This window comes from Gobio gobio (assembly GCF_949357685.1).
Source record: "Gobio gobio genome assembly, chromosome: 19".
NCBI classification, from domain to species: domain Eukaryota; kingdom Metazoa; phylum Chordata; class Actinopteri; order Cypriniformes; family Gobionidae; genus Gobio; species Gobio gobio.
The window spans coordinates 12,972,760-12,986,402 of NC_137112.1; the positions used below are offsets into that span (position 1 = coordinate 12,972,760).

Consider the following 13,643-nt stretch of genomic DNA (forward strand, 5'->3'; position numbering starts at 1 on the left):
AGTATAAAAGGGTTGCTGGAGCGTAATGGCGGTAGTAATTGCTCTGAAGCATGCGCTCCAGGCGCGCCGAGGTGTGGCGTCGGGATGCAGTGCTCGTTCCCCTTCTCAGGGAACAAGGGTTATATACATAACCCGAGCAGTTCCCTTTCGAGGGAACTCGCACTGCATCGGGACGACGCTTTGGGAAACGAGTACCCACTAGGCCACACCGAAGGGTAGCGCCTGCCCTAGTGTGAAGCCGGAAACCGGGCACAGCTAGGACTGGAGCACCCTAGCACCAGGCGTCGTAGGGAGATCCAGGCTATAGAACCTGATAAAAGTGTGTGGGGTAGCCCACCCGGCCGCCTCGCAGATATCCTGCAAGGGGACCCCAGAAAGAAGGGCCACCGAAGAGGCCATGCCTCTGGTGAAATGAGCCCTCACGGCCACAGGTGAAGGCAAACTGCGCACCTGGTAGGCCATGGTAATCGCCTGGACAATCCAGTTACTGATTGTCTGAGTAGACGCAGGCAATCCCTTCTTAGGTGAGCCAAAACACCCCAACAGTTGTTGTGATCTCCTCCACTGTGCAGACTTCGCCAAATAAACTCTGAGCGCCCTAACCGGGCAGAGTAGGTGAAGTCTCCCCTCTTCCGCCGTCACATGAGGCGGAGGATGAAATGCCTGCAGGACCAATGACCTGACCACCCTTGATGGCACCTTAGGCACGTAGCCCGGCCTAGGGTGTAAGATGGCCTTTACTCCTCCCGGGACAAACTCCAGGCAGGTCGGCGTTACCGCCAAGGCCTGGAGATCTCCCACTCTCCTGAGAGAGGTAATGGCAAGGAGAAAAGCCACCTTAAGAGTCAGATCCTTTGGTCCAGCCGACTCCAATGGTTCGAAGGGGGCCTCAGCCATCCTTCGAGAACCACTGCCAGGTCCCAGGTTGGAACTCTGGTCCGAGCCGCAGGCCTCATCCTCCGAGCCCCACGGAGGAATTGTACAACCAGCTGGTACCTACCCAGAGGCCCATCACCCAGAGGAGTGTGGAAAGCCGAAATGGCAGCCACGTACACCTTGAATGTGGACGGGGTAAGCCCTGCAGAAAAACGATCTTGGAGGAACTCCAGCACTGAAGCCACTGGGCAGTTAACTGGGTCCACCTCACGTTCTCTGCACCAAGTGGAAAATACATTCCACTTGAGGCTGTACAGTCTCCTCGTAGACGGAGCCCTGGAGCTGAGTAAGGTCTCTATCACGTCTGCCGATAGGCCAGCCTCTATGAACCTGGTCCCCTCAGGGGCCAGACCCACAGGTTCCAAATCTCCGGGCGGGGGTAAAATATCGTACCCGCCGCCTGAGATAGGAGATCCCTCCTCAGAGGAATCTCCCACGGCTGACCTGCTAGCAGAGCTATGATATCCGAGAACCAAACTCGAGTCGGCCAACGGGGTGCTACCAGAAGTAGACTGACCCCCTGTCGACGGACCCTTTCCAGGACTCCCGGGAGCAGAGCAATCGGGGGAAATGCGTACAGACGCAGCCTCGGCCACGTCTGCACCATGGCATCCAGCCCCAGCGGAGCTGGATGCGTGAGGGAAAACCACAGTGGACAGTGGGACGTCTCTCGAGACGCAAACAGATCCACTTCCACTGGGCCGAACCTCTTGCATATGGCCTCCACCACCTCTGGGTGGAGTCGCCACTCCCCGGGCCTCAGCCCCTGCCTCAGCAGGATGTCTGCTCCCTGATTTTGGACCCCCGGGACATACATTGCCCTGATGGACAACAGTTTCCCTTGGGACCACAGGAGGATGTGATGCGCCAGTCTGCAAAGAGGGCGCAACCTCAAACCCCCCTGCCGTGCCCCAACCAGTGAGGGAGGCGTCTGTTGAAACGGATTTCCGGCAACAGGACGCTCCCAACACTGGCCCTTGGGACAGAAACCAAGGTTTCTTCCATATGACTAGGGAACGAAGGCCACTGCGCGTTACCCTGATCATACAGAATGGATTTCCCCTCAAGGAAAGCCACCTGGTTTACTTCCATATCAGGACATGGTGGCCGCGGAGGTCCGGGAAAAAGCTCCTCAGAGCTTTGTAGACCGCCAGCATTTCCAGGCAGTAGATGTGCCAGGAGAAATGCCTGGTCTCCCACAGACCTCTCGCACAGCGGCCGCCATGACCACGTCCCAGCCAGTGAGGGAGGCGTCTGTTGAAACGGATTCCCGGCAACAGAACGCTCCCAACACTGGCCCTTGGGACAGAAACCAAGGTTTCTTCCATATGACTAGGGAACGAAGGCCACTGCGCGTTACCCTGATCATACAGAATGGATTTCCCCTCAAGGAAAGCCACCTGGTTTACTTCCCATAACCACGTCCCAGCCAGTGAGGGAGGCGTCTGTTGAAACGGATTCCCGGCAACAGAACGCTCCCAACACTGGCCCCTGGGACAGAAACCAAGGTTTCTTCCATATGACTAGGGAACGAAGGCATCTGTGCGTTACCCTGATCATACAGAATGGTTTTCCCCCAGAGGAAAACCCCTTGATTCCCAGCTACCACTGTAAGGGTCTCATGCAGCAGGCCAAGAGATATTCTGTTGGACGCCGCCGCAATGAGCCCCAGCAGACCTTAAACTGCTTCACAGTGATGCTGTGGCTTAGCTTCATTTTAGAGACCAGGCCGCCTGGAAGAACCCGATATTGGTACGCTTTGCCCCAAAAAGCGAACCTCAGGAACTTCCTGTGACACAGAAGGATGGATACAGGGAAGTATGCGTCCTCTTCAGACCCATCGTGACAGACCAGTCCTCAGACTGGATCTGAATCACAATGGAGGAAATGCTAAGCATCTTGAATCTGAATCTCCTCAGAGAACGATTCAAGTACCTCCGGTCTAAAGTTGGATGCAACTCGCCATCCCTCTTAGGAACTATGAAGTACTGGCTGTAGAACCCGGACTCCCTGTCTGGCGGAGGAGCACATTCTGTGGCCTCCTTACCAACAGGGAGTGAACTTCCTGTTCCATTACCCGAACCTGCCCAGGGACCACTGCCGTCCAGACCACCCCACTGAACTTCAGGGGAAGGTAACCGGACTGCAGTCTGTATGCCCCTTCCTACAGTCGCAGGCCCCAAGCTGATATATTCGGAGGCATAACCATGCGCCGAGATAATCTGCTAAGGGAACCAGCCTCTCGAGGCCGGTCTCGGGTGTCAACCGAGCCTCCTCCCCGACCCCCTGAAGCGGCTTACCGGCAGGGCGAAATCGAGGAAGATTTTCGGTGTGCGTACGCGTTTGCTGGACCACCGCAAGTCTTGCTAGAGGCGGCTGGTGCAGCACGCGTGCACGGGGAAACGATGTGGCCCGAAGCGTACTAGACGGCGGGAACACAGCATCGATTCCCGAAAACTCCACAGGGGAGGCGACCTCGATCGCTCCTACCCGGGAGAGGGGGCTGGCCAGCAGGGGGCCTCATCTAAGGGAGCAGCTCAACAGGGCCACAACCCTAGAGCGGACACTGCGATTAGCAATTGCCTGAAACTGATGTGTCCCGCAGGCCACAAGGCGGCGAGAACGACATCAACTTCAGGAGGGCTCCATCTTAGATGAATATCCAGTTCACAAGTTAAACACGCTTGGGTGACAGAATTAAAGTATCCAACTTATCAAAGTCGGATAACATGACACTCAATTCCTCGGAATTAAATGCCATCATAATCACCAAACCCGTGCAACCTGATCTGAATAATAGGCTGAATAAAAAATATATCTAACTCCTCAAAGTCAGATAATATTTTAATTTAATTCCTCAGAATTAAATGCAGCCACAATAAGGTGAAACATAGTCTGAATGATAGGCTGAATATCTAACTCCTCAAAGTTAGATTATATTTAATTTTAATTCCTTAGAATTAAATGTAGCCGTATTTAATCAGACGACACTGTTTTATTTGTATTTATACGGACTCATAGACCCCGCGTTGCCTCAGCAACGTGGTTCAAGCCGTCATAATACAATTGGCTTTCATCCCTCGAGAAAAAAGCCAAACAGTGTCACACAATACAGTGAAACATGGTCTGAAATGACTGAATATCTAACTCCTCAGAGTCAGATAATATCTCATTTAAATCCTCAGACTTAAATGCAGCCATATCAGACAAATACTGATTTATTTTACTATACGGACTCGTCCGTTAAGCCAACCAGTATCTCATGCACACCGATCGCGTGTGTTCACATTAATTGCAGACCCATAACCTGCGCGCTGCCTTTTTTTTCTTTTTTTCCAGCAATCGCGTGGATGGAATCTTGCATATTTAAGAAGTGCTTATGACTTTGACTGCCTCGATGCTGAGTACGTCTAATTCCTCAGAATCAGACCTCTCACACATCGCGTCCTCCGCCCCGGGGGAAGAAGCCGCAGCGCGGGCTTCCACACGGGGAAGGAGAACATCTGAACTGTCAGATAAAGACTGGGAAGATGCCTCAGCAGTCCCAGTCCCGCTGACAGTCCATCCGTGAGCCCCATGACCAGCCTCGCCGCACCGCCTCGGCGGATGCGGGACCGATCCACGGGGCTCACGCCGAGAGCGGAGCACTCTGAACGTCAGCTTTCATAATGCTCACAAGCGGCTCCCTCGAGAGCCGCTCGAGCATGCTGAACGCCCAGGCAGTGCACACACAGCAGGTGTGTATCCGAGCCCGACATGTAGCGAGGGCAAGGATGCACACACTGCTTGAACTCTCTCACTTTTTCACACTTCATTTCAATCACACACTTTCACTGACATACAACAGTAAATAGACAGACAGTTTGACAGATAGCGCTTGCTGAAGAGCAATAACTACCGCCATTACGCTCCAGCAACCCTTTTATACTTCCGGGTATGCCGTCACGATGACGTCATCACGCACGCCAATCGGATTGGCCTAGTTGGCATTCTGGTTTCAGATTCGCTGATGCTAAGGGAGCATCCCCAAAGCGTCGTCCCGATGCAGTGCGAGTTCCCTCGAAAGGGAAAGTCGCTTCTCGTTGCTTAAAATTAAGGTTGAACCACTGAGTCACATGGACTATTTTAACATTGTTTTTACTGCCTTTCTGGACCTTTTAAGTGTAAATTAAAGGATAACTCCGGTGAAAAATTAACCTAGGGGTAATTAACACATGGTTACCGAGTAGATCGTTCTCTGGGATGCGTTTTCATGAAAATCGAATGTAAAGAGTTTTATCTCTAAAAACAGATTAGCTTATAACGCTAGTATATGGGGCATAGAATAAGTCAAATTAAATCGCTAGTTAATACCACTAACAAGGCTCAAAATAGCCTCACACTAACACCGTAGCATAATGAGGGTCCCTACATGCAAACCGAAGCATTGAGAACTTTGTAAGTGTACAAACAGTTTAATAAGAAGATACTTTATAAAGACAGTACATTACACGTCTACAGACAGGAGCCATCTTGGAAAACAGTCTCGACGAGTCGAGCCACGAACGCTGGTCAAGACTGTTTTCCAAGATGGCTCCTGGCCAGAAAGCTCTCAGATTTCATCAAAAATATCTTCATTTGTGTTCTGAAGATGAACGAAGGTCTTACGGGTTTGGAACGACATGAAGGTGAGGAATTAATGACAGCATTTTCATTTTTTGGGTGAACTATTCCTAAGCAGACAATCTACTAATACTCTAATGGCTGTTAGTCTTAGTTGTAGTTATAGAATGTCTAAAGTGTTACCCAAAATATTAACACAAATTATAATAGTATATCAATGATAGTAAAACAACACTGGTTGCGGGTCCGAAGTTAACAATGTTAGAGAGAGAGAATAAAACATCAGCAAAACTATTTTAATATTTTAGGTATTTATCCCATTTCTACAGAAATCATGTTTTAATACATTTGACTTCACTGTATTATTTGAGATCTCATCAGTCTGCATTCGTCTCTGTAGAGTATCCTGCCTGTAAGGCCAATGAGTTCCGCTGTGACAACGGCCGCTGCCTGATCCAGAAGTCCTGGGAGTGTGACGGAGAGTTTGACTGCCATGATCACTCAGACGAAGCTCCCAAAAACCCTCACTGTGACGGCTCTGGTATGAACTAAATGCTAATCCAGCTGGATATCTGTGTCCTTGTTCTAAATGACAAAGCCCGCAAACTACCCAACAGTCTATGTGGCGTCATGCCACCTAAGTGTGAATGAGGACTGACCAAGCCGAGAGATCGGGCCAAACCGGTCCTGAGTCAAAGAATAATGCCGGCACACTAATAAAATGTCAAAATACCTAAATAAATTGGGTATTTTTGGATAGGCTTTGGAAAACATGTCTTAATGGTTACAGTAGAAACCTCTCATGTGCTGGACCAGCCCAATCTGCACATGCATTTAACGATTCTTTCTTTTTTTCCTTCAAGTAGAAAAGAAATGTAATGACACGGCATATGCCTGTGGGAATGGTAAATGCATCAGTGAGATGCTACTGTGCAATCGCAACGATGACTGCGGCGACGGAACGGATGAGCTGAACTGCTTCATTAATGAATGTCTGAACAGTAAACTGAGCGGCTGCTCTCAGCTGTGTGAGGACCTGAAGATCGGATTCAAGGTAAAGATCATGCTTATGGCAGTTTATGATTTTTAGAAAATAAACTACCTTAAGGCAAGACACCCCAGGTGAACAGAGTAATAAAATTAACCGATATCACCATAATTCCTCAGTTTATTGGTCACAGTGAAATGTTATGTTTAAATATGCAAATAAGGAATAATCTAATTAAATGTGCATTAATTTGAATTTGGTCCAAAATTCTTGTTTAATTTTGATGACAGATTTTTAAGAATAAAATTTGATAAATCAGGTGAATGATATATGAACAAACCCTTATGTAAAAACCTTCAGAATATACACCACATTGCCACAAGTATTGGGACGCCCCTCCAAATCACTGAATTCAGGTGTTCCAATCACTTCCATGGCCACAGGTGTATAAAAATCAAGCCCTTAGGCATGCAGACGCTTCTACAAACATTTGTGAAAGATTGGGTCGCTCTCAGGAGCTCAGTGAATTCAAGCGTGGCACCGTGATAGGTTGCCACCTGTGCAAGTCCATTCATGAAATTTCCTCACTACTAAATATTCTACGGTCAACTGTTAGTGGTATTATAACAAAGTGGAAGCAATTGGGAACAACAGCAGCTCAGCCACGAAGTGGTAGGCCACGTAAAATCACAGAGTGGGGTCAGCCAATGCTGAGGCGCACAGTGTGCAGAAGTCGCCAACTTTCTGCAGAGTCAATAGCTACAGACCTCCAAACTTCGTGTGGCCTTCAGATTAACTGAAGAACAGTGCGTAGAGAGCTTCAAGGAATGGGTTTCCATGGCCGAGCAGCTCATCCAAGCCTTACATCACCAAGTGCAATGCAAAGCGTCGGATGCAGTGATGTAAAGCACGCCACCACTGGACTCTAGAGCAGTGGAGACGTGTTCTCTGGAGTGACCATTCAACGCTTCTCTATCTGGCAATCCCATGGACGAGTCTGAGTTTGGCGGTTGCCAGGAGAACAGTACTTGCCTGACTGCATTGTGCCAAGAGTAAAGTTTGGTTGAGGGGGGATTATGGTGTGGGGGTTGTTTCTCAGGGGTTGGGCTTGGCCCCTTAGTTCCAGTGAAAGGAACTCTTAATGCTTCAGCATACCAAGACAATTTTGGACAATTTCAAGCTCCCAACTTTGTGGGAACAGTTTGGGGATGACCCCTTCCTGTTCCAACATGACTGTGCACCTGTGCACAAAGCAAGGTCCATATAAGGAACTTGACTGGCTTTGGGATGAATTAGAGCCGAGACTGCGAGCCAGGCCTTCTCGTCCAACATCAGTGCCTGACCTCACAAATGTGCTTCTAGAAGAATTGTCAAAAATTCCCTTTTTATTTACTCTACACTGGCACAATCCGATACTTACTTTTCTTATGCGTTTCTCTCTCCAGTGCAGATGCCACCCTGGCTTTAGACTGAAGGATGATGGGAAGACCTGTGTAGATGTGGACGAGTGCACCACCACGTATCCCTGCACACAGCACTGCATCAACACATACGGCAGCTTCCGCTGTGTGTGTGTGGACGGCTTCCAGCTCAGCCCCTCTGACCCTACCATCTGCAAGTCCACCTCTGGTATGATTCACTGTCACTGTCGGTTGCAATAAAGATGAGATGAGAAGGATCTAATCACAGGCACTAATAGTTTATTCAACTTTAAAGGGGACCTATTATGCCCCTTTTACAAGATGTTATATAAGTCTCTGGTGTCTCCAGAATGTGTCTGTGAAGGTTCAACTCAAACTACCCCACACCCCACAGATCATTTATTATAAGATGTTGTAAATGGCCATTTTTGAGTGAAAACAAAAACAAGCTGTTTTCGTGCATGTATCTTTAAGCGCAAATGAGCTCCTGCTCTCCGCCCACCTTTCCAGAAGAGGGCGGAGCCTGTACAGCTCACGTATCAGATACTCCAAAAAACGAAAACATCTGTTTGGTTTTGATTATCATCTCTATCGCGTTCATGCTTACGTGACATTGCAGTTCTTCATCCTGAAAGTTTATTATCTGCATGCGTTTTAAAGCCATATCAGTCTAAATATATGATATATGGTTTTCTGAGCGCACACACCGGAAGTACGCGTACAGAAAGCTGGATGTCAGACGGAGCGTCCCGTGAAGTTTCTTTCACGTCTTATTGCGCTTAAACCGTCAAATAACACACAAGGTTATGTCAAAAACACAAAGTTCACATAAACACAGTCGGTTATGTCTATGTATATTAGATCTGTGTATTAAAGTGACAGCAGCGTAATATACAGTACATACTGCTATAGATGCTAATATGAATCAAACAACCAAAGAAAAACAGAAAATCACTCACTGCTCTTGACTGAATAACTTAAGTAGCTTTAATAAGAATACATTTATTTCTTGAATGCTGCTGTTAAATGATCTGGTGAGGAGATAAACATGGCGTACTGTGGGAGGAGCTAAGCTAATAGGGCAGAATCCGTCACGATTCGTGGGCGGGGCCTGTTACAGTGTGACGTCATATTGGAACACATTCCTGAATGGCTCATTTCGAGACACTGCTTCAGATTTATGGGGAAAATAACAAACAGAGAGGATGGATTTTTACCACAATAGGGTCGTTGAAAAGTGAATTTTGCATAATAGGTCCCCTTTAACACTAAATAAAACACTCAAGGCAAAACGACAATAGAACAACTGGTAATGTGATGTGACCAGACCATGAACCAAACAAACACAGGGGGTTTAAATATCATGGCATTCTAATCAACGGTATTGAACAAAATCATGATCAAATCAAAGAGAAACTATGGGAACACATACAAACACAGGAAACCGAACTAAAACACCCACCCAAAACAGACACAGATAATCCCTTACATTTGTGAGGTTCTAGACTTGGATCCCACATCGCGGTCCTAAGTGCTTATGTCTTAGTTGTGCTCGCCATAATTCACACAAGACAGGCATTGTGGATATTATAGTGGTGTCATCTCCTTGAAAGGGAACGTCTCAGGTTACGACTGTAACCATGGGTCCTTGAAAAGGGAACAAGATGCTGCCATACTTCCTGCATGCCTGTGATCGACTTGCTTCGGCCAGTCAGAAGCTGCCATTGTTTGGTCCAGGTGCTTATTGTAGAGCTTCCTGGTGCTCATATAGAGTTACGTTGTGACGTCCCACCACATCATTGGACTGATTACACACGTGTCAAGACCCAATCAGGCAGAAACATTCCCATAGCATTGCTATCTCTGATGCAGCGTGAGTTCCCTTTAAAGGGAACTACAGATGCCTAATAAAATACACACTTAAATGTGTATTTTTTGATGTTTTCTTTCCACAAGTGTTAAAGAAGACAAGTTATGAAATCAAAATAGCCTAAAATCTCAACACTTGCAAGTTTATTCATGCCTGCAGTCATGGGAGTTTCTTTTTTTACTTGAATATGTTTTCATTTTCATTTCACTGTATAGACGAGGAGCCGTTCCTCATCTTTGCCAACCGTTATTACTTGAGAAAGCTCAACTTGGACGGCTCAAACTACACACTCATAAAGCAGGTATGATTTGACACTAGCACTAGTCTTTCAAACTCTATACTGTAACATTTCATTCCAGTTGTTCCTCATGAATGCTCTTCATTTCCAGGGTCTGAACAATGCTGTTGCGTTAGACTTCGACTACAGGCAGCAGATGATCTATTGGACAGATGTCACGACTCAAGGCAGCATGATACGACGCATGCACATCAACGGCAGCAACGTTCAGGTGGTTTGAGTGAAGCTGCATCTTAATTCAACCGTTCTGTGATGTCAGCCAAGCGTTGGTTAAAACTAGACTTTCGTTTGGTTTCTTTGGCAGGTTCTCCATCGCACATCTCTCAGCAACCCTGATGGTCTGGCTGTTGATTGGGTCGCTGGTAACCTGTACTGGTGTGATAAGGGACGGGACACTATTGAGGTGTCGAAGCTGGACGGAGCATACAGGACTGTTCTGGTCAACACAGGACTGAGGGAACCCAGAGCCGTGGCTGTGGACGTCCGCAATGGGTAAACAGTGAAAATGCCCCTTTTATGTAATTATGTAGATAAATGGAGTTTTTGTCTCCTAAAAGAAAGAAGTGATCCTGAACTGAAACGAATTGTCAGTAATTCCAGTCTCACTTCCTGCTGAACCTACGTTGGTTTGTAACAGATTTGCATAATCCCATCTCTGGTCTTGATTGGCTGAACAACGTCTACTTTGCCCCTCAAGCGCTGTAGTTGTAGCTGAGACTGGAAGAGTTTGGTTGGTGTTGTTCATGTGGAGAAGACGCTGTTTTCTGCTGCCAAAGCAAATCCACTTTGATGAGATTAAGACGGTAAAATCCACGCCCATCGTTACTGTTCGTATCACTGTGTGTCAAGAGCTGAGGAAGATCTGGAGCTGAAATTCAGATATGACAATGAGCGTTTGGTTTCTGACACGATCGACCAATCACAACAGACTGGCCCATGTGATCAATCAGAGCAGAGCAGGCTCTCGGAAAGGCGGGGTTTAGAGAGACCAAATCCCTGATTGAACTGTTTCAGACACTTTGAGAAAAGAGCTGGGGCGTTGAAAAAAGGCATTGAAATGTGCTTAAGCAAATTTCCACACACTGGGATTTATAAAAAATAAACTATGTACACATATACGTAAATATATGTGTACCGTATGGATCATGTGTTTAGTCTTTTACTGGAGTAAGGAAAGCTCTCATTAACGGAGTTAAGCATTGAATTTCATGAATTCATTATCCAGAAGTGACAATTTTTTTATATTAATTTAAATATAAATATTTGCTCTGCACTACTTTTTTCCTGTGGCATGCTGTGTTTTAATGTTTTAACTATCGAGGATTGCTTGGCGCTTGTGTTCTAAATAGCAGAACTTGTGTTCTGAGAAAACATTTCTGTGCAAATAATGATCAATGATGCACACTTACTCCGTCTAAGCAGATGGTTTAGTAACATAGACGGTATAATGACAGACACTAGGGGTGTAACGGTACCCTCATGTCACGATTCGATACATATCACGATACTGAACTCACGATACAATATTATTGCGAAGGACAGGACAATGGTGACACCATAAAAATATTCATGATTCTGAAGCTGAAAATACAGAATTATTTTATCTAATCATGTGGGAATATGCATGGAAATGATATGCAGATGACGTTATTCATGGTAAAACTAGGCGTTGTAAGCCCGGGTTTTGCGCAGTTTCTGTTGTACGCATGGTTTTATAAATCTGAAAACTTTAAGGATGAAATGTACGATAAGTTTTATACATGATGCACCTGATGCTGCATATTATGAGAAAATCAAAGTGTTTTTGAGCTTGGACGCATGTAAACCTATTGGAGGAGGCTTCAAAACAAAGTCAGGAACCTGTAAAATAGCATAAAAGGGGCACTTTAACTCTTTTCTTTTTCCGTTATTTTGTTCTCCGCTTCCTATGTCTGCTAATATTCCCTAAAGGTTCATGAACTTGTGTCTTGACAATTATGTTTTTCTTTGTCAGGTACCTGTACTGGTCTGACTGGGGTGATAATCCTCATATCGGCCGCATTGGGATGGACGGCACCAACAGAAGTGTGATCATACAGGACAAGATAACCTGGCCCAACGGTCTCACGCTAGACTTCATCAATGATCGTATCTACTGGGCAGACGCCAGAGAGGACTACATTGAGTTTGCCAGCTTAGACGGATCCATTAGGCACACTGGTGAGGAAAAAACATACGCCATTTGCTAAAGAGTCTGCCGGTTAAACCATTTTTGGTATTCAAGTAGGCTAAATATTTTTGTGTAAGGTTGTTGTGTGTTTATTATGTTTGTGTAGTGAATAATCCTCATGTTTGTGCTGCAGTTTTGAGTCAGGACATCCCGCACATATTCGCCATGACAATTTTTGAAGAGTACATCTACTGGACAGACTGGGAGACCAAGTCTATCAACAGAGCTCACAAAACACAGGGAACCAACAAGACCATGCTGATCAGCACCCTACACAGACCCATGGACATCCACATCTACCACCCCTACAGACAACCAGAGGGTCAGGACACCCATATACACACACACACACACACACTCATCTCATCCAAATCACAGCAGCAAAAAGTGAAGTCAGTGAAAAGAAATCAAATTGATTGTTTGCACCATTTGGTTGGTGTATTTTCTTATGCAACTACAGTAAGATGCTTTAAATGCTTATTGGAACCATCTGCTACAGTAGCCACGCCCCAAACTCTGTTTGCTACAGTAGCCATTCTCCAAACTCTCAGCCTGCTACTGAAGCCACGCCCCAACCTTTCAGCCAGTTACAGTAGCCACGCCCCAAACTGCCAGCCTGCTACAGTAGCCACGCCCCAAACTCTCCACCTGCTATAGTAGCCAAGCCCCAAACTGCCAGCCTGCTACAGTAGCCACACCCCAAACTCTCCACCTGCTACAGTAGCCACACCCCAAACTCTCCACCTTCTCCACCTGCTACAGTAGCCACGCCCCAAACTCTCCACCTGCTACAGTAGCCACGCCCCAAACTGCCAGCCTGCTACAGTAGCCACACCCCAAACTCTCCACCTGCTACAGTAGCCACACCCCAAACTCTCCACCTTCTCCACCTGCTACAGTAGCCACGCCCCAAACTCTCCACCTGCTACAGTAGCCACGCCCCAAACTCTCAGCCAGTTACAGTAGCCACACCCCAAACTCTCCACCTGCTACAGTAGCCATGCCCCAAACTCTCCACCTGCTACAGTAGCCACACCCCAAACTCTCCACCTGCTACAGTAGCCACACCCCAAACTCTCCACCTGCTACAGTAGCCACACCCCAAACTCTCAGCCAGTTACAGTAGCCACGGCCCAAACTCTCCACCTGCTACAGTAGCCACGCCCCAAACTCTCAGCCAGTTAGAGTAACGACGCCCCAAACTGCCAGCCTGCTACAGTAGCCATGCCCCAAACTCTCCACCTGTTACAGTAGCCACGCCCCAAACTCTCCACCTGCTACAGTAGCCACGCCCCAAACTCTCCACCTGTTACAGTAGC

The 13,643-nt window shown here is 47.0% G+C and overlaps 1 protein-coding gene across 4 annotated transcripts in view; it reads left to right on the plus strand.

The window, feature by feature from the left end:
* lrp1aa (low density lipoprotein receptor-related protein 1Aa) overlaps positions 1–13,643 on the plus strand; it is a 307,973-nt gene that overhangs the window by 241,545 nt on the left and 52,785 nt on the right. For 2 of the 4 annotated variants that reach the window (XM_079844459.1, XM_079844461.1), the window contains exons 54-61: positions 5,939–6,079; positions 6,402–6,592; positions 7,972–8,155; positions 10,033–10,118; positions 10,207–10,326; positions 10,420–10,607; positions 12,109–12,314; positions 12,458–12,646. In XM_079844459.1, coding sequence (XP_079700585.1) covers positions 5,939–6,079; positions 6,402–6,592; positions 7,972–8,155; positions 10,033–10,118; positions 10,207–10,326; positions 10,420–10,607; positions 12,109–12,314; positions 12,458–12,646 — 1,305 coding nt within the window. The remainder of the gene's footprint in view (positions 1–5,938; positions 6,080–6,401; positions 6,593–7,971; positions 8,156–10,032; positions 10,119–10,206; positions 10,327–10,419; positions 10,608–12,108; positions 12,315–12,457; positions 12,647–13,643) is intronic. The other 2 variants (XM_079844460.1, XM_079844462.1) reach the window with 1 other exon arrangement.